Source organism: Mugil cephalus, chromosome 21 (genome assembly GCF_022458985.1).
Source record: "Mugil cephalus isolate CIBA_MC_2020 chromosome 21, CIBA_Mcephalus_1.1, whole genome shotgun sequence".
Taxonomy (NCBI): Eukaryota; Metazoa; Chordata; class Actinopteri; order Mugiliformes; family Mugilidae; genus Mugil; species Mugil cephalus.
The window spans coordinates 5,622,672-5,642,056 of record NC_061790.1 but is presented as its reverse complement, the minus strand read 5'-3'; the positions used below and the strand labels follow the sequence as shown (position 1 = coordinate 5,642,056).

At 44.9% G+C, this 19,385-nt stretch overlaps 1 protein-coding gene across 7 annotated transcripts in view; it reads left to right on the top strand.

The window, feature by feature from the left end:
• gphnb (gephyrin b) overlaps positions 1-19,385 on the top strand; it is a 94,088-nt gene that overhangs the window by 16,909 nt on the left and 57,794 nt on the right. For all 7 annotated transcript variants that reach the window (XM_047573941.1, XM_047573939.1, XM_047573943.1 and 4 more), the window contains exon 2: positions 10,727-10,805. In XM_047573941.1, coding sequence (XP_047429897.1) covers positions 10,727-10,805 — 79 coding nt within the window. The remainder of the gene's footprint in view (positions 1-10,726; positions 10,806-19,385) is intronic.

Below are 19,385 nucleotides of genomic sequence, written 5' to 3'. Positions count from 1 at the left end.
TCAGTGGTAAACTGCAGTGTACAAAACACGTGGGTGCATGATATCAGCTGTTAAAGGTTGTTAATGAGTGTAAATATACATCATCCTATTACAACATTCAAAGGCCACCAGTTCAGCAGCTCAGTCTAAATAGTGATGAAATGTTCACATAAAATAGAGAGGAGTTAAATTAAAGTCATATGTATCAATATAAGTTACACTTTGGGTTCTCAGATATTTGTAGCACATGCAAAGAAAGTTTTTTCAGTGTGTGAAATGCTTTAATCAACATATTCTGATCAGACTGCCTCTAAAAACTCCTCCAGTCTCATTTCAGAGGAAAGTTTTAAAATGGATTCGTGTTTGGCAAACATAAAATGCTACTGAACATCAGCCGCTGACCGCTCATCATTTGGTCCTTCGTTCATTCCCGAGTCGCCTTCTCGCTCGCTGGTGCTCTAAGTCAAATAGCCGATCTCAACGATCCCCCCCCACATCAAATCCGCTGCGGATTCAAAATGTCTTAATTTGCAGAAAAAGTCCAACGGTGCACGAAATTGCAGATAAACTAGGGTCACAGATGGTCACTGATGGAAACAGTCAACCGTCAGCGTCGTGTGTCGCAGCTCTTAGGCTGATATCTCCATAACGCCAATGTCAAATAAAACTCAAATTATCAGTATTGATTTTATGTTATGTGTGTGTGTACGAATCCTTTAATCATTTTGCATCATGTCCACCAAGTTTTATTTTACATCCAGCCTGTGTGGTCCCTTGTGTGGATGTGCATCCGTGGTGAAAGCAACTGTAGTGTCATTATGTGCGCTTCACTTATATTTTTCTTTTTCCCCCCCACCTTTTTAACCACCTGGTGCTTACTTAACTATAATGTGTACTATTAGTCAAACGCTGCCCCTATGTTTTATTTATTTATTAATTTTCATCTCTTAGCACTCACAGATACTTAATCTGCAGTGGCTTGTTGTATGAACACTTGCATTCATGCGCTGCGTATACAGCGCTTGTACCCATGTGTGTGCACATTTAGTTTGTGTGTATAAACAGCTGTTGGAAATGCCACAGAGAGCCGGCTTGCCGTGGGCCCTCTGCCACCGAAATGTCATGCTACATGGGGGAAAAAAAAAAAAAGCCGCGATACCTCATCCCCCAACAGCCACGCACCCGCCCAACCTTCATAGTACGTGCACACACACACACACGGACGCACACACACACGCCCCTGCCTGGCTATATGATAATGCCACGCCGAGCCACAGACACATTCATCACGCCTGTTGTCATTAGAAACAGGCCTCATTATACTCAGAGCCTGTGATTTATGATTAATATTCGCAAAGGGGTGTGGTGCGAGGCCGAGCCCCTCCAATCCATTGATTTCATTGAACAAGAAAAACATAGAAGGTGTGTGGGGGGGGAGTGAGATGGAGGGTGTTGACGGCAGGGGGAAATGTGTGTGGGGGCGATGGCGAAGCTGCAGGGGCATTCCAGCCGTGGTGTAGGGGAAATGAGATGAAGGGCAGAGAAAGTGGAAAGAAGGGTGACACAATCAAGGACCCTGTATTCCATGGCGCTGTAAATTGTCTCTGGAACTCTTCTACGTGGCTTCATTAGTAAGTGTCGTTTCAATATTTATGGCCGCGTTAATAAAACATCAGCGCATCGGGTCTTTGTGGAGAACTGCGGGCTGTGGGTTGCTGCAGTCTTGGGTTTTTTTTAGTTTTTTTTTGCGATATTTCGGATGGCGAGATCAGGTGAGCGCCGGGTTTATCGGTGAGAGGAGCGGATGATGGCGATCTTTTGGACTGGTGAAATCTAAATTCTCTCCGTTCTTCTTTTATTCATCCCTATGAATTTGACTGTAGAGGTCAGTTTTAAGAGCCAAGGTCAACATTCAGGTTTGCGTAAGCTTGCACCATATTACTGAGTCTGTGATCCACCTTAAAATGAATCCCTTGTATCAAAACCAATTCTTAGAGCTGAAGGTGATATCTTAAATGTCTAGTTGTGTTCATTTAGCAAAGCCCTAAAGATACTTGAATCACAGAACAGAATATAAAGATAGACGAACCCTCTGGGATGTCACCCACTTGTCCTGAAGATCAGATTTGAAGCTCAGTGGGGTTTGGCTCTGGCTGTCAGCATCTTGGCAGCATCTTGGCAGAGTCCTCCTAACTTACAGCTAACTTCCAGCTTGCAGTGAAGCTGAGGGAGGGGTGTTATACGGAGGCTTCTTGTACATTTCAGTCAGAATGTAGTTGGATCAGTGGAAACTAGGGGTGGGTATTGACGAAGGACTTCATGATATGTATCGCGATACTTGACTCACGATACGATACGTATCACGATACTTGACTCACGATACGATACGTATCACGATACTTGACTCACGATACGATACATTATTGCATTATTGATATGTTGCAATATTCTACATAGTTCACGGAGAGATTTTTAAATGCAGTTTAAAATACACACTGTATATATATGTACATCAGATGACAGTGACAACTCATTGGATAAATTGAGTCAAAGTAAATATTGTTGCGTCGTGTGCGTTATTAGATGAGTTCGCAAGTTGGTCGTGTTCTCTGAATATCTAACTTCTGCTACTTGCCCGTCCACTTGTTCGACGGCCTCACTCACCACAGCAGGGAACCCCGAGCATCGAGGCGGCGCTGCAGCGACACCTTGTGGAGTGGAGCTGTTGAAGTCACAGTCAGAGTTTTTCCATTCAAAATTGATATTAAGACATTCAAAATCAATATGGCATCAGAAGAAAAAGTATTGCATCATTGTGGACCCCAGAAAAATAGCTGGCTACTATGGTACCAGCTAATGGGGATCTTTAATAAATAAAAATAAAAAAATAATAAAAAATATTGCCATATCGATATTTTTTCCCACTCATCTGGAGGTGTAAAGACAATATAAGCTAATAAATCTCCTATCGCCACCTCCGACCTCCTACATGTCCAACAAACAGCTACACACAGGAAATGAAGATTTTTGACTTGACTAGCAATTATTTGAGTCTGATTCCAGACCTGGAACAAGGAGAGTGTGTTTTTTAGGAGCTGATATAAAGCCTCGTGGTCACATGAGGATTTAATCCTCTACAATTTTGCTAATGTGGACACTGTTAATAGGACGAATGACTCTAGAGAGAGGCCAGTTTATCTGGGAGCAGTGATAGAAGCCTTTTCCTCAATTTCGCCTTCCTGCTCCTTTGCATCCTTCTGTTTCCCTACATCCATCTGCTCCACTCATCTGCATCAATTTTATTTCCTCCACTGCTTCCTCTTCTCATGCACACTCTCCCCCTACTAGTCGTTTCCCCCATCTTCCCAGGTCTTACTACTCACTCCCTGTGCTGTCCTTCTTTCTCCCCCCTGCCCTCCCTCTTTGCTTTCAGAGTACTCCCACCACCGCTCTTCTCCCTCGTCTTCTCCGTGTTCCCCGCCGCTTTCATCCGGTGTGAATTGCTCTCTTAATCCTGTCAGGGTTAGGCCGCAGCTCGACCTACCTCAACTCCACGTGTCCATCCTACCACCACCACCACCACCACTCCTCCTCCTCCTCCTTTTTTTTTACTGAGGCTCGGATGGAGCTGCTTCTCATCTCCAGGGATACGGGAAAAGGGAGAGATGCACAAGTTTGGGGGGTAAAAAGGAAAAGGCCCTGCCTGGGACACAGCTGTGAGGAGCACAACTGCCTTTCCCTCTCTGTCTTCCTTTCTCTGCACATCTGCTGCGTGGGGGGGGGACTGGGTCATGCTGTGCTGTGTTGTTTTGTCCTTGGCTCAGCACGGTTGCCGGATTTTGTCCTGGCTCTGTCGGGAGTGCGTTTGGATTTGAGACGCGGAGCGGCCCACTACCGTACCCACACGGATGAGCCGGGCTCCTTTGGCGTAGTAAGCGGGCGGTTATTAAACCGATAGATTAATTATTAGCTGCGGTATTAGCGTGGGCTCAGTGTGGTTTTTTTGGGCCGCTTCCCTCCGTAGTGCTCCTCAGCGGCTGGCTCCTAGTAGCAGGTGGAGTGTCGCACTCCTTGCATTATGTAACTCCACCCCAATTTAGATCTGACTTCAAATAAATGAAAATCAAGCTGCTGGTTGGCTCCTTTCCCCGCGGATATAAATAGCATTTTCAAATCTTATCTCGAAACAGTGTTGTAGAGGGGAGAGGCTTTGAAATGCAGCCCGACGATTAGGATCCCATTGTTCCGCTCCACACCCCCTCCATTCTCCCGGCTGCTTACAGTAAGCCTGAGGTTCTGTGTATATGTGCCTGAGCGTGTAGTCCTGCACATGTGTACGCGTCCGTCTGCATCACACTGTGATTGAGATAGTGGCTAATGGTGAGATAGCATGTGCGTGTGCGTGGCGTTCGTGGATTTGAGAGTTTGTGAGTAATTGGTGTGTGGATGTGTGTTGCTGCTGGGTGTGTCTTTGATGATGGATGCTGTGCTGCTGCTGCTGCTTACCCCACTGCTCCTCTCAGAATTAACAAGGTTGCTAAGATACAGTGGGCTTATATTAGATTAGGTTATCTGCTGTTATTGCTGTTACTATATTTTACCCAGCACCGTGAAGCCTTTATTAATTTGGAAATTTACCCTGCCATGGAATGAAGATGCCGGTATTTGTGCACCATTGCTCCGCTCCTCTCCTCTCCTCTTCTGGCTAGGAAGGAAGGGGAGAGGGGGGGGCGGGTTGTTGTACCAAAAGCCCCCTAGTCAGATGTCTACCCCACCCCATTACAATCTGGAGGCGGATCCAAACCTCTATTCATCATTAAGCTCATTTAATCCGAGGCCCGGGGCCCAGTGTTTCTATTTGACACAGAACAAGCCAGTAAAATAGGAGACGGTGTAGTGATATCACTTTGGTTGAGGCTTATTGGTGTGCAGAGGTGTCGTCCCTCCCACCGGTAGATGTCATCCCAAACCACTGTTTGACCTCCACAGCAGCTTCTCCAAGGCCAGAGGGCCGTTGGCACTGCTGCTACCAGATAAAGAACAGGAAACAATGGAGATGCCAAGTGGGCTGCTCGCGCTAAGAAGCCGATGCCCTGCCATCCCTCCACGAGAGGATTTGCAAATTTTCTGCACACGTCTTCATGCATTGATTTAGTTTTGGACAACTCGAGACCCTGGCTGTGATTTCGGCGTGTGAAATGATCTTTAATTTCTTGACTAAAACTTCACACAATAAAATAAAATATCCAAGACAGCTTGTTTTCAGTGTTTACTTTCAGGGCAGCAGGGTGTAGTGTCAGAGTGACGGATGAGCAGTGTCATAATTGGACTGGCAGCACACTTTGGAAACTCTAGCTGCTCTGTCTCACGCTGTGATTTGCAGGAAGATTCAGTTTGCTGATCCGTGGCTGCGTGCGAGTGGAAAGGTGCGTTCCCGCACCTGGGAGGGGGGTGCGGCGCTATTTATTGCGTGACATTTTTCTTTACATAAATATAAATGCCGGCGCCGGGCACGGCGTGCACGTGAGCCGTGTGCTACGTGTGTGTATGAGGACCCACTATAAGGGAAAACCCCATTAGTGTGGGATCCCAGGGAGATAATGAGTGCTGACTGCTTTATGTCCTGGAAATGATTGAGTGGAACATCGTAGCACTTTATGAATCCTCTCTGCCCGTGGCTGACAGACTGACAGCACGTAGGCTGCTAGCTAGCCAAGATGTGGTATTATGGATGCCTGCTGGCTAACCTAAAGTATCTGTATCAGAAAAACACATCTACCCTGCATGCTAACTTAACCTTGATGATTGAGACAACAAAGCTCGTCTGCTTGCTGACTTTGCTGTGTTCTGCTGGCAGACTACACTTTAATGCTTTCTGTCTGCGTTGCAACATCTTATTTTATAAATCTGTAGACCATAAACACTTACTAATTACACAAGCAATTACACTTAGGGTGTTTTTAAGTATGTTACACTACAAACTGATTAGAAATAAGTATATAAAAAGACCCAGAAAACTGTTTTCAACTGTTAAAGTCCCATAATGCAATGCACGTAGCAAGTAGCTGGAGGCCGCGTAACTGTGCAAAAAATGTGAAATAATAGTTTCAGTTAGCATCTAGTGTAGCATACACTGTATACCATTATTATGTGGTAGGGACAACATTTGTTTATCCTTCTTTTATCCTGGGATTCCTTTAGTCCAGTTTGCTAACAACCCTCATCACAGGGTTAGCTAGCTTTGCTAACTGTATCACACCGGACTGCTTATCTGTGCAGTCAGTGCTTCTTTCATTTCTTAAGATGCTAATAAAATAAAGCACAACCTGTGTCAATAAATGAAAGCGCAACATTTGTGCATCCTTCTTTTATCCCAGAATACCTTTAGTCCACTTTGCTAACAACCCTCATCACAGGGGTTAGCTATCTTTGCTAATTGTATCACACCAGATTGCATATCTGTGCAGTCAGTGCTTCTTCCGTTTGTTAAGATGCTAACAAATGACAGCACAACCTTCGACTAGCGCCACCAGGGATACCGGTTCCACCTGACTTTTTGTCAAACCGTGTACAGTACGCACACTTACATTTCAAGCACCACTACAAGTGAAGCTTCTTTCAACATCTGCTGCTAAGGTTAACTTTACAGTTTTGATGCCGTGGGCCCTCATCTGTTACCTTCAATCACTTTAGTCACCCCTTAATCTAGCTATCTAACATAAATTAGTATAATTCTTTAGCAAATTGTACTTCCCTAAAAGAAGTAAATGAATTTCTCTGAGCAGCCTATATAACAAAATATATGTCCAATAAAGCCAAGACAGAGAAAGACATTTTTTTTTTTATCCCTATTATGTAATACTTCCCTTTCTGTTCTTTATTGACGTGTTCTCTTCCCTGGTCATTCCTCTTCTCTTTGGTCTCTTGATGTGTTCCCCCGTGTCCTGATCTCCAGTGCATGGCAATGTGTCAGCGATTAACCCCTTGAAGAGTGCGCTTGAAGAGCGAGCCTGTGTTTGTGGTGGGGTGTGTGCTTCCAGATCCCACGTGTGAGCGTTGCTGGCCTGCCTCTGAAGCTTCCTCCTCATCCTCCTCCTCCTCCTGTACCGCTGTAGCCCAGGGACATCCACTCAGACACACTCACAGGTGGAGGCAAATATGAGATGATAAGAGTCAATACAGGCGTCGGCCCTGGAAAATAGAATTACACATTACAGGCATCTGCATGGATGCATGGATAGCGAACAAACGGCATTTCGGGCGTGCTAAGTTAGGACGTAAATGTCACAGTACAACACGGGTTTAAAGGGTTTCATGGTCGCCCTTGCAAAATATGCAAAACTGTAGCCATGTCGGGGGCACCTTCATCGTTTTTTTTTCCAGGAGTCCCAAACAGTTGCTTGGTTTGCGTGTTCTGACAGTGCAGCCCTGGTTCCCCTACAAATAGAAGCTGACTGAGACATGCATTAACATAGAAAAACAGAAAGAGAAACAATACTCCCTGAAGAAATAAAACGAGGAATATAGAAGAAGGAGCGGAGGGCAGCTGCAAGGGCAAACTTTGGCTGCAAGTGTTACCCAATATATATATAAAAAATAATAAAAGTGAATCGCCTGTGTTGAAATTTAAATTACATCCACGAGATATGAGTTGGACCACAAACAGTAGTCTGGGGTATGAGCAGTCTGTCTGGCCATGGATGCGTCCTCTCCTAGCGGTGGTCCAGCCATGTAGAAGCATTGACCTTTAGCTCGCTCTGCAGACTGTGCAGCGTGGGGAATAGCTCCCTCTGGGGTGGGACAGGGGTCGCTGCATTGCGTCGTCTTTCCGCCGTGACCTGGGCGTAAAAGGCGTCTTCCCTGACGATTAAACCCCAGGTGGCTCAGACGGTGCAGCTTTTTTTTCTGTTTTTTTTTCTTCTGAAGGACGACTGAGATGATGCAGCGCAGGGCGGGCGAGTGTAGCTAAGCTGCAGCCTCACCTGGAGAAAGGTGCATGGGCGGAGCCAGATATGTGGGAGGGAGCTGAGCCGTGAATTCCCGTGCACCTATTTCCCCTCCCTTCTCACTCTGCCTTCATCCCGCCTCCCGCCTCCTCCTCCACCACCACCACCCCCCCTCCTCGCCTCCCGTTCTCTTCCCCTCGTCTTCAGCTCTTGCACAGGATCGCATTAATATTCCTTTGAAGCCTGTTTCAACTGCAGCCCCAGATCTCCCTGTCCCTCTCCTCCACTCCATCTCTCCCTCTTTTTTGTTCTCCCCCTTTTTCTTGCTTTCTTTGTGTCCCCCACCCCGCGCGCTATTGTTTCGTGGAAGGGATCGCTTTCGCACCGGCACCGGTGCAGCAGCAGCAGGCGGGGGCAGTTTTATTACCTTCAGTGAGGAGTTCCCCTTGTTGCACACATGCACGCACACACACACACACACACTCACTGAGGGGTGGTGGATACCGATGCCTTTGACAGACCGTGTTGATTGGTTCAGAATGGTTGCTGCCTCTTGTAGGAGAGTGGAACGGCTATTTTTAGATCAAGGGGTAGCTGGGAGAGAAAGACTGAGGAGGGCTCTGTGTGTGTGTGTGTGTGTAAGGAATACTGCAGTCTTGAAGGAAGTTTCCTCTTCACACACATACACACACACACACACAAACACACGCATGCACTTATGCAGCAGTGCCCCTCTGAAGCCTGGCTGTATTCCACGCTCCCCCCCTCCTTATTCTCTCCTCCCTCAGCCTTTTTCACTTTTTTTTTTTTTTTTTCCAATTTTTCGCTTCACCCCGACCCCTCTCCGGCAATCTTTCCATCTCCCTCGTTTCTGCCTCTCGTTCTGAGCGTGCCGACGTCAGCGTTTTCCCGTCCCTCCGCCAGAGCCCAGAGCAACGTCCTGCGCCCTCTGTTTACCTCTCCGTCTCCACGCCGTGTTGCCTTCCTCCCCACGACCCTCGTTTCCTCCATCTTTTCATCCTCTCCGCTCCTCGGCTCGGGCCTACGAGCGCCCCGCTCGCCGCCCCTCCGCTCTTTACTCCAGCTCTCTCGTGTTATCGTCCGCTCTATCCCCTTTTTGCCACCGCACTTCCATTTTTACACCATTCTTGCTTCACCCCCCCAGCCTCCCGCCCCTCCCCTCCCCTCCTCTCGTTCATGGATCATGGCACTTCATTGGAGTAACATCATGACATTTCCAGTCTTGACTACAAGCCGCGCATCAGTTTTTTTTAAATTCTTTTTTGTTTTTTCTCTTTTGGCTGATATCCACGGCACCGCCACACTCCTCCGATGCCTTTGCTTCACGTCTATTTTAAGACTCGATCACACCTTGCCCCTCTCCTCCTCGTCCCCGACTGTCTCTTTCCGTCTCCTTTCACTTTTGCCGTTTAGTTCATCTCTCTCTCTCCCCCCGTGTCCTCATCTTCCTCCCCGTCTCACTCCATCCGTCACTCTATCAAGGCGATGACTCATGTGGCTTCACACCTGTTCTGCAGTCGGGGGGAGCCGCCGCTTTTTTATTTTATTTTATTTTTTAAAATTTTTTTTGCGAGGACGGCTCGGAGACGACGGAGGTGCGACTTTAAATAGTTGCGCGGTTAAAAATACGGAGGGGATGGGGCAGGGGGATGTCAGTGTTCATTATATTCACACAGTGACATTGTTTAATTTTCAACATGCCAGGATCGGAGAAAAAACATAACACAGACGACACCAGACTTGGTTTCTATATACAGACGTCGCCTGTCTCACAGCAGTCACAGCTGACGAGGGTGACTCTCTAATTTAGACACGACGGACCAGCCTCGCCTGCTTGAGACACTATTTTTTCTTAGGTGTGATGTGTGAATCCAAAAACGGCACGGATCCATTTATAGGTGTGTTTGTGAAAGACAGTTTTAGTGTATTTCAACGCTTTCCTCATCTGCTCGTCGGTTCACTCTCCCACCGTGAGTGATCGCACGTGGCCGACCGACGGTGCAGTGAATATGAGAGGATGAAAGGGAGTAAAGGCCACAGCGTAGTACGTACGGCGTCGGCCGCACTAGGAGGAGGTTTACAGGCACGTTTCTAACTGTTGTACGTGTTTCTTTCTTTATTGGTTCCTATTACAGCGATTAGCCACAACATTAAAAAAACTGAGAAGAAAATACGCAAGTAACATTGACCATGTTGTGACAATTGAATGTTCTGCTGGGAAAGTTTTGGACCTGGAATTCGTGTGGATGACACTTAGATGTAGCACCCACCTAGATATGAGCAGCCTGACAGAGACACACAAAAACACTTTAGGACAACAACTGCAAGAACATAAAGAACAGCACATGATGTTGACCTGGCCTCCAAATTCATTAGATCCCAAACTGATCAAGTATCTGTGGGATGATCCACACAGGGACCCTCCCCTCAACCCACAGGACCCAAGGCCCCCTCCCACTAACAGCATCCTGTTTCCAGACTCCACAGGGCACCCTTAGAAGGTCCATGTCCACTCTCTGATGCGTCACAGCTCTTTTGGCACAAGGGAGACCTACACAATATTATGAAGGCGGTCATAATGTTATGCCTGATAGATGTGTTTTTTTTTTTTGAGAAATAAAATCATGTCAGTTTTGCGTAACTTTTCTCCTGTAATTACTTCAGCTTATGCGAAAGGTTCGTCAACAGTTGCCCGCTGACAGTGCGTTTGATGTCACTCTCGATGTGTGTGCTCCATCCCTCTTGTGTGTGCTAACCCGTTCCTCTCTCTGCCTTTCCAGTGAGTGACAGCTGTTTTCGGAACCTTGCAGAGGACCGCAGCGGCGTCAACCTCAAAGATCTCGTCCACGATCCCTCCCTGTGAGTGTCTACCCCCTTCTTCTGCTCGATTCAACCAACAGATGTGACAGACAAAAAAAAAAAAAAAAAAAAAACTTCATGCACACGATCTGTTTAATCCAGATCAAAGTTCTTTTAAATCTGCCAAACAGAAAATAGATGCGCAGGCTCTCTCCGCATGTGTGCGCGCGTTTCTGTTTCCTTCTTCTTTCAGTGCAAGAGTGTAACTAAGACGCTATAAATATCTCTTCAACGCAACATGCCGGGGCTCGGTGTCGCCCTGTGAAGAGAAATTCCCAGCATGCATGGCAACAACAAAAGAGCTGCAGCGCTCCTCTGTTTAAGGATGAGTCGCGGTAGCTGCAAGAACTCATTATTTGCTCAGAAGAAGCTAAAGGAGGTGGAATCAACAATTGTCTCTATTAACAGGGGAGGATGTGTCACAGTCCTCTAATTCTCATTTGGCTTTTTTATTCTTTTTCTTTTTTTGTAGACAACTGAAGGTGGTGATTTATGTTGTAGATCTTTACATCTTGTTCCATCCAAACCGTCAACGTGCTCTGGCTTTATGGAAATTCTCCTGCGCGGGTTTTCGGGTCCCGGCTGCCGGGATAGTCTTCCATTCAGTTACAAGAGAGTTACCGAGGTCAGGCGCTGATGCTAAATGATAAAGCCCGGCCAACAGTTTCATCGCTGAGGTAGAATTCAATATGGTGGAGGTCAGAGCTCAGGCCGCTCCTTCCACACCACGGAAAGCAAAAGATTGGAAGCGCGCTATCGTCTGAACTTTCTTTCGTTTTATGCTGCATGCTGCAGATTTGATGTCTCCCAGATTTATAAGTGGGGTTTGATGGAGTCTTTTTATAGCCATGCACACGCCGCATATTGCCTTTTGAAGTGCCACCTCAGCATGCGACTGGAAACGCCACCGACTGTGACCCCTCGGCATGCAGCCTCGGACGCGTTCCTCTAGACGCCCGAGCCGTTCTCCGCACATCCGTCCATTGATTCACCCCGTGCTCCCCCCTGTCACAGTATCACACCAGTCAATATCACTGGAGTGTCACCAGTACCCCCCTCCCCTCCCCCCCTCCTCCCATCCTCCCCGCCGTGGGGGCCCCAGACTGATCCACACTTGTCATGGCCTTTACGGTATGTTTATTCCGAGGCTGATGTGTAATTTATGTGTCAAGTCTGTGTGTGACACAGAGAGGGAGTGTGAGCGGACTTGTGCCATGTCATGTGCGTCACGCTAGACAGGCCGCCAGAAAGTAATTAGGGGAGTCATCGCACGCTTGTTTGTACAGTGTGGCGCACTGGGAAAATACATTTTAAGTGGTTTTGATTCTGTAGCTGTCCATGTATATTTGTTTTATATATATATATAATTTTGTGGTATATTTCCTTTTTATTTATTGTTTTAAATACAACCAGATGACATTTTTACAACCTAATGACGGTGGCAAGGATGCAAGATATCTATTTGCAACATATTTAATTAATAGGTGGTCTTCCCCACCATTAAATAAATATATGTCATAAAAATATAGGTTTTCAGGATTTAACCCAAAGCTGTGTTTTTTTTTGTTTTTTTTTTCTAACCACAGCCAAATACTGTCCTTTGAAATCTCTGCATCTCACACCATTTTCTTCTAACTAGCAGTTATTCATCTATTTCTCAGAGAGTTTGAGTATTAACTTTTCCAAAAAAAAAGGGCAACCACAAACATTTAGATCTGTCTATCAAATTATAACAAGCTAATGTATAGAATAACATATTTGAATACGAGTTGAGGCCATGGCTGGTTAATGGCTGAATGAATGAATAATACTGAGGATATACTTACATTTTGTGTAAGGGAAGCCAACGTCAACACCAAGAATGTTGTCTAAAATTTACTCTTTACTATCGCTTTCAGCAGCTTTTTGATGCTCTTTCACATCCAAACTGACAAAGTGTATTTCTCCATCTGTTTAGAAGTGAAGATGATTTTTTTTTTTTTTTTTTTTTTGATTAATAAAAGTACATCTTGCCTTATCTTAAGGGAGATGCTTTGGTTGTTTGTGTCCGGTTAAGCCGTTTGACTGAAGCTGCTTCTGCAACCAGGATGAGGTGTATAAATAAAAGCCCAATCATAACCCAGACACTCGAGTACATTTAAGTACAATCAAGAATCTTTGACATTTCCAATAAATAATGAATATTTTAGATTTTTAAAATTTAGACAGACTTTCCCATACGATGTCAATACTATGGCGGACTGCCGGGACTTAATTCACTCTGACATGGTCTCATAATGAAACAGAAATATCTTTGCATGATTTCGAATGTTGTTATGTTATTTCATTGATCCCAGAACAGCGTTGTCAGACGTACGGTAATTATCGTATTTGTACGATAATATTACCCTCCGTACAATCAATAATTCCAAATATCCCATAATGAACGATAATTCGACCCCTTCAATACAGTGGCTATTGGCAAACACAAACAGTGGTGCTAGTTCATTTAAAGGTAAAACTGCATTATAAGCTATATTATATGGTCCATGTTGATGTTTTACTGTAGCAGATGGTCCTGATTCAAATGTACGATACTTTTCCTCAAAATACGATAATTTTAAGCCTCTTATGTTGTTCACTACCAAAACTACCGTGACTTTTTGAAACCAGATGTTTGTAGTCTTGATTTTGTGAGACCACTTACCATTTACAGTTATTATTATTATTATTATTATTATTGAGAATAAAAACCCAGAGGAAACAACTTCAGATTGTAATGTGAGCTAGCTTAACTTAATAAACGCTACCTAGCAAAGTTAGCTTGAAAGTCAACTGTTTACTACAAGGTAGATGTTTTCACTGATGGTATATTTAATCTTATGTACATTTGTCCGTGGAATTCCACCTCTTAAACAGCTAGTTTAGTTTAGGATGCAGCTATTTTGCACAAAATCCAATATGTGGTATATTACAGTAATTTAAAGACAAACCAATATAAAATTACCGTAAAATTACCATAATATATAAAATATATTGGATGTATGTAAGGTTAAATTACGTGTCAGCAAAAATATCTAACTTAGTATAGTAAACAGTTGACTTTCCAGTCAACTTTGCTAGCTAGCGCTTATAAAGCTAACCCTCAGTGGAGTTTAAATCCGCGTAGCTGTCAGTCCAGAAACGGTTAAGCCGTGACCAGTGAACTGGGATCAGCCGGTTGTTAGCTAGACTTTCTTGTTGCTGACCCATAAGAGGAAATGACCTCAGACAAATGTGCCATGTACCAGTGAAGTGATAGCGTTGATCCTGGCTCCTGTTAAACATTACAACTGGAACATGTAGTCGGCGTCAGCATCCCCCCCCCCCCGTCCTCCCCCTCCCTCCCTCTCTGCTGCTCTGCGGTGATGATTGACCTCCTCTGGCCCGAGAGCCTCCGTGCCATGTTAATCCACGCCACACCACAAGTCAGCAGCTCCATCAGGTTGAGCAGCCGGAACGCTGTGCCCTCAATGTGCCACCGCCGCCGTGACAGAGACGCATAGACAGAGACGAAAAGAGAAAGAGCGGGGGAGGGAAGGAGAGAGGGAGGGAGGGAGGGAGGGAGGGAAGGAGGGAGCATGGTGCCACAGCAGGACACATAGCATAAACTATAATCACAGCATCTCTCAAGCATGCAAACACACTCTGGCACATGCAATCAATCAGGCTGCCCAGTTTGGCATTCAGGAGTATCCAGAGGTGTGTCAGGGGGAGAGAAAAATGATTTGTGGCAAAAAAAAAAAAAAAAAAAAAAGAGAGAGAGAGAGAGCAAGTAACAGAGTCAAACAAATGATACCCACAGTCAAGGACACACAGATGAGACAGAGGTGTATGTGCGTACAAGCAGGTGGGTGTGTATTTGTTTTTTGGGTTTTTTTTTTGTATGCATCCTTACCTCAGAGCAAGCAAACACTTTTAGATTAATGTTTTATTTTATTTATTTTTTTATCTTTTGCATCCGTGCTTGTTTGTGCGCTGAAGGTCGAGCGAGTCCACCCTCCGCGGCAGTTTGAGCCAACTCTGTGTCTCTGCCCTCCAGTGACTCGGTTGTAACAACCTTTGTCAATTTTACAAATTGTTGTGGCTAAGAATAGCTACAAGTCAATCAGATGGGTGACACTGGGCCCGAATTTCACAGCCGGGAGACGGTCGGGGGACGAAGACGCAGACAGAAACCTGGATAAGGGACCAATAAGAAGTTTAGGCACAGACTTGTGCTTTATCCTCAGGGCCCCAGACCTTGTATCTCAGAAAAGCTGAAAATAGCACCTTGTGCGCTATGATGTGTCTAGGGGCTAAAAATGCTGATCATTTTAGCGAAACATCCCATGTTTCAATCTGTCGTGAAATCTGTTCTTGTCTAATACAAGTAAAACCACAGAAAGAACTGCAGTAACAAGTTCAATTTCTTTAAAAACTGCCACTATACTACATGACTGCTGATATGTCTGCTGCTACCTCTGAAGTATTGTGTCGTTTTAAAAGAAACCCTAATGTAATATTGTATTTTAGCAGTTTAACACTAAGCTAGTGGTGAAAATTAGTTTAACTAATTCTGTATCACACATTTAAATCCACAAAATTACAAAGGTCAGGTAGTATATACATCGTTTTACACAGTTTTTTATGCCTCCCACTGTCTTTTTTTGTTGGGTTCAAATGAATTCAGAACAAATCAGGCTATGCATCAAGCATTTTGTTAACTCTTTCCATAGTAAACTGAGGCGGTGGACGGACGTGTAGCACGTTTGACGTTTATGCCACGGATCTGCGTCAGACATCAGCCGTCATGTATTCGTCCTCGTCTGATTTAACATGCACGTTCTACTACTTTAATCAGCAGTGAGGAGAACACAGTCACAGTGATGATTCAGGAAGCTAAGATCAGCCTGAGGACTCGAGGATGACTTATACTCCACATCTATAGAATTAAGCAATTTTCCTTCAAGTCCTAATGTATTTGTCACTCAGTGCGTTTACATGCACGGCAATTCGACTTTCTGAATGTGGTCCTTGTCCCAGTGTCCCATGCAGCGGAGAAAATCCAATGACTGACAGGAACATGTCCTCCTCCTCCACACTAGGTGGCGATATTTGTCTTTTCAGCAGGTTGATACCATGTTAATACGCCCTCTTTCCGGTTGACCCATTACCTCATATAATAAACAAGAGTCGTTTATGAGGCAGACCTGCATTTCAAACTAAAATTAGATGGATAATAGTTCAGCTTTTTTAATCTGGTACATAATGTGCGCACTACTTTTGTACATATAAGATGCGCACTACCCCTCAGGTGGTTCTCTGTTTACCTTCTTCTTCTGCGACCGGCTTTCTCTGATGTTTTTGTTCCAGGGTCATAGCGCAGCGCAGCACTTGTGCAACATGCGCACTCGCGTTGTCCAGTTACAGGTCCGATTAAGCGCGTTACATGTCGGAGAAAATCAATTTCCAATTGCATTATGTGGGCGTCTTAATCGGATAAGGAGAACTCTGATTTTAATCGGAGTAACATGTTTACATGGACTTAAGTTGTCCGGTTAAAGTCGGATTAAGGCAATGATTTGATTTTTTCACCTGCATGTAAACGTATCGGCCGTCCTGCCCTGTAAAATCATCAGCTGTGTGTTGTATTTGTAGATTTATGTATTTATGACGGATGTATGTTCATCTCGTTTCTCCTGCTGCTCTCTTATCTTTTTTTTACTGTCTCTACCCGGTCGACCTTAAGCAGATGTGTCTCTCCATTAGCTCCTCAAGGTTTCTTCCTGTTAAAAGGCAGTTTTTCCTTTGCCAGCATCGCCTTCAGACTCGCTCTGGAGGTTTCAGACCGGATTTTGTGAAGCACATTGAGACAATTTGTATTGTTATTGACCCTATATGAATAAAATTTAACTGGATTATTGTCGTCCAGGTGTGTCCATAAGGTCTCAAGCAGCAGACCTGAACTGTGCTGCAGGCACAGTGGAAGTCATTCAAACCACACCAGCACCATGAGCAGTGCTTGCTTTGCCACATGTGTTAACTGTGTGGTTTAAACACGTGTTTGCTTTATATGTGGCGTGACAGGGGGGCGTTCGGAAGAGAGAGATGAAACGGGAGAAACGGTCAGCGATGGCTGATCTGAACCGCAATGACATTTATTCTGTAAATAAAAAGGGAGGTCTGCCGAGTGGAGTGGTCTGCAGGCTGTTTTAAAGTGTGTGCATGTGTGTGTGTGTGTGTGTTTCTGCGGCCGTGTGCATGCTGCTTAGTGGCCGTGAGTGGAATCATGGGAGTGGAACACCTCGCTGGGCACTCGAAGCTCTCATCACGGTAGGGGATTGAAGAGGTGGGCTCGTTCCATTCCTCCTCCTCCTCCTCCTCCTCCTCTATCCCTCCATCCTTCCCGGCTAACATGTTGAGAGGTGACCCCTTGAGAGCTTTCCTACATATGGATGAACCAACAGCTCAGCTCTAATGGGCTCGAGTCCATGCTACCACCGTGAGTGTGGAGACGGCCAAGGCTCCCCTCCCTGGATGCAGCATGTGTGTGTGTGTGTGTGTGTGTGTGTAAGAAAGCAACAGAAAGAAAGAAAGAGTGAGATTGAGTGCTCCGTACAAAGAGCTTGTATTATTAATGAAATCACCCTGGCAGATGGGTCTCATCTTGGAAGTGTCCCGCAACCACCGAGATTTGCAGCTGGCTCCCATGCACACACTCACATCCACTTTTCCCCTCTCCTCTTGTTAAGTGTGCCCCTGACAGTCCATCCCTCTCTTTTCTCGCTCTTTTCACTCCTTGCCTCCCTTTCTTGTCCTGTCTTCCTCTCTTTATCCTCTTCTCTGGGCCTCGTCTTTTATTCATCGAAAGATTTGGCCGAGGCGTCTGGGCTTTCAGGCCAAAAACCGCTCTCTCTCTCTCTTTTTCTCTCTCTCTTTTCCTGTCCCACTCTTCCCCCGCCATCCGCATCAGGATTTGTCCACACCTCGGGCAAAAAAAAGCCTTTATTCCAGGCCGACTACCTCTGGCCCGCGGTTTGGAGAAGAGCTTTATATGTCATAGCCCCCTCGCAGTAGAAAGAGACATAGATGGGTTTTTGAGATTAAAATGTTGCAAGCCCTTTCCCCTCTAATAGGCCTCCCTCGATTCAGAGCACACCCACCCAAAATGCAGCCAAGCACTCTATCTGCAAGGAAGCGAGTCATGCACAAACACACGTTTCTGCACATACCAACGTGTGTGCACATGCCGGTTTACCTCCCGCACACATGACTCTTCCATGGTACACATTTGTTTTCTTGAACCAGTCAAAAGAAAGCAAAGTTTGCACCTATCTGTTTTTTTTTATATATATATATATATATATATAACAACACACATCGGATGTTGCGTGCAGCCTTACTGTAGACCTTACAGACCTTGGTGTTCATTCCTGAACATGGTAGACCCGACACCCTTTGAAGACAGCATCTGAACTCGGGATGATCCTCTTTTCCTTTAAATTTTTATGAATACCTAAATGGCCAACTACGCAAGATAAGACAATGTCCCTGTTCTTAATCCCATCATGGTTTGCAGTTCAAATACAAAGAAGCCTCAAATGTAGGACACTAGAGACCGAAGACGAGCTTCTATTAAAAGCTGACTGGCAAAACAACAGTCCCGAGAAAAAATAGGAGAAGTTCAAGTCAACAAAGAAGAAATGAAGCTTTGAAAAAAAAGGATCTTTGTTTTCATTTATTTTTATATTTTATATATGCACATACATATATACATATACACACACAAGCATATATTCAACATAATAAAACACGGACCAAATTTAAACATTATTTTCCAACCTAAAGGCCACTCTTCTCTAATGGAGCTTTTGAACAGATCCCGTAGTTCATAATTATTTTCTTTGTGATCGCGCACAAGAGGGAGACCTTTTTTTATCCTTGGTCGAAACTTTATTAAAATGATGCAAATCTTCTAATACACACGGCTCTGGTGTTAGTGGAATAGTTGCGTCAAGATGGTTCATACTAGCCTGTTTTGTTACGCCAAACCAAACTTCTTTCATCCTTTTGCAATCCCAGAGTAGGTGTAACAAAGTTCCATCAGTACTGCCACATTTTGGACTGTTACTGTTCTCTTGTAAGCCCACTGTAAATGGTTTTGGCGGTGTGTAGTATAATCTGTTGAGCATTTTGAACCGTCTTAGTGAACACCACATGAACTGTTAGCTTGCCAGAGCTGGAGATTTGCCCCCTCTTATCACAGCCTCATAAGTGGACATTTTCTAAAAGTTAATGACTTGTATACACAGCTTTCCATGTCATAGTAGTTAAAAGAAGAGTTAGTGTTAAATAACTCTTTAGAAGACATATGTGAACCTAACGAGGTGGATCAAATGATCACATAAATTTAAGATGCTAATAAACTATCTTAAAAAGACCTGGGGTGGGCTGCACCTACTGTGTGCACAGGCGCTGCATGTTTCTATAGCGGGTATAACTGTTTCAGAAGGAAATCAGTTCAACTGCATTATCATAGGAGGATGGATTTAAACTGCATCGAATGAAACGTGAAATGTG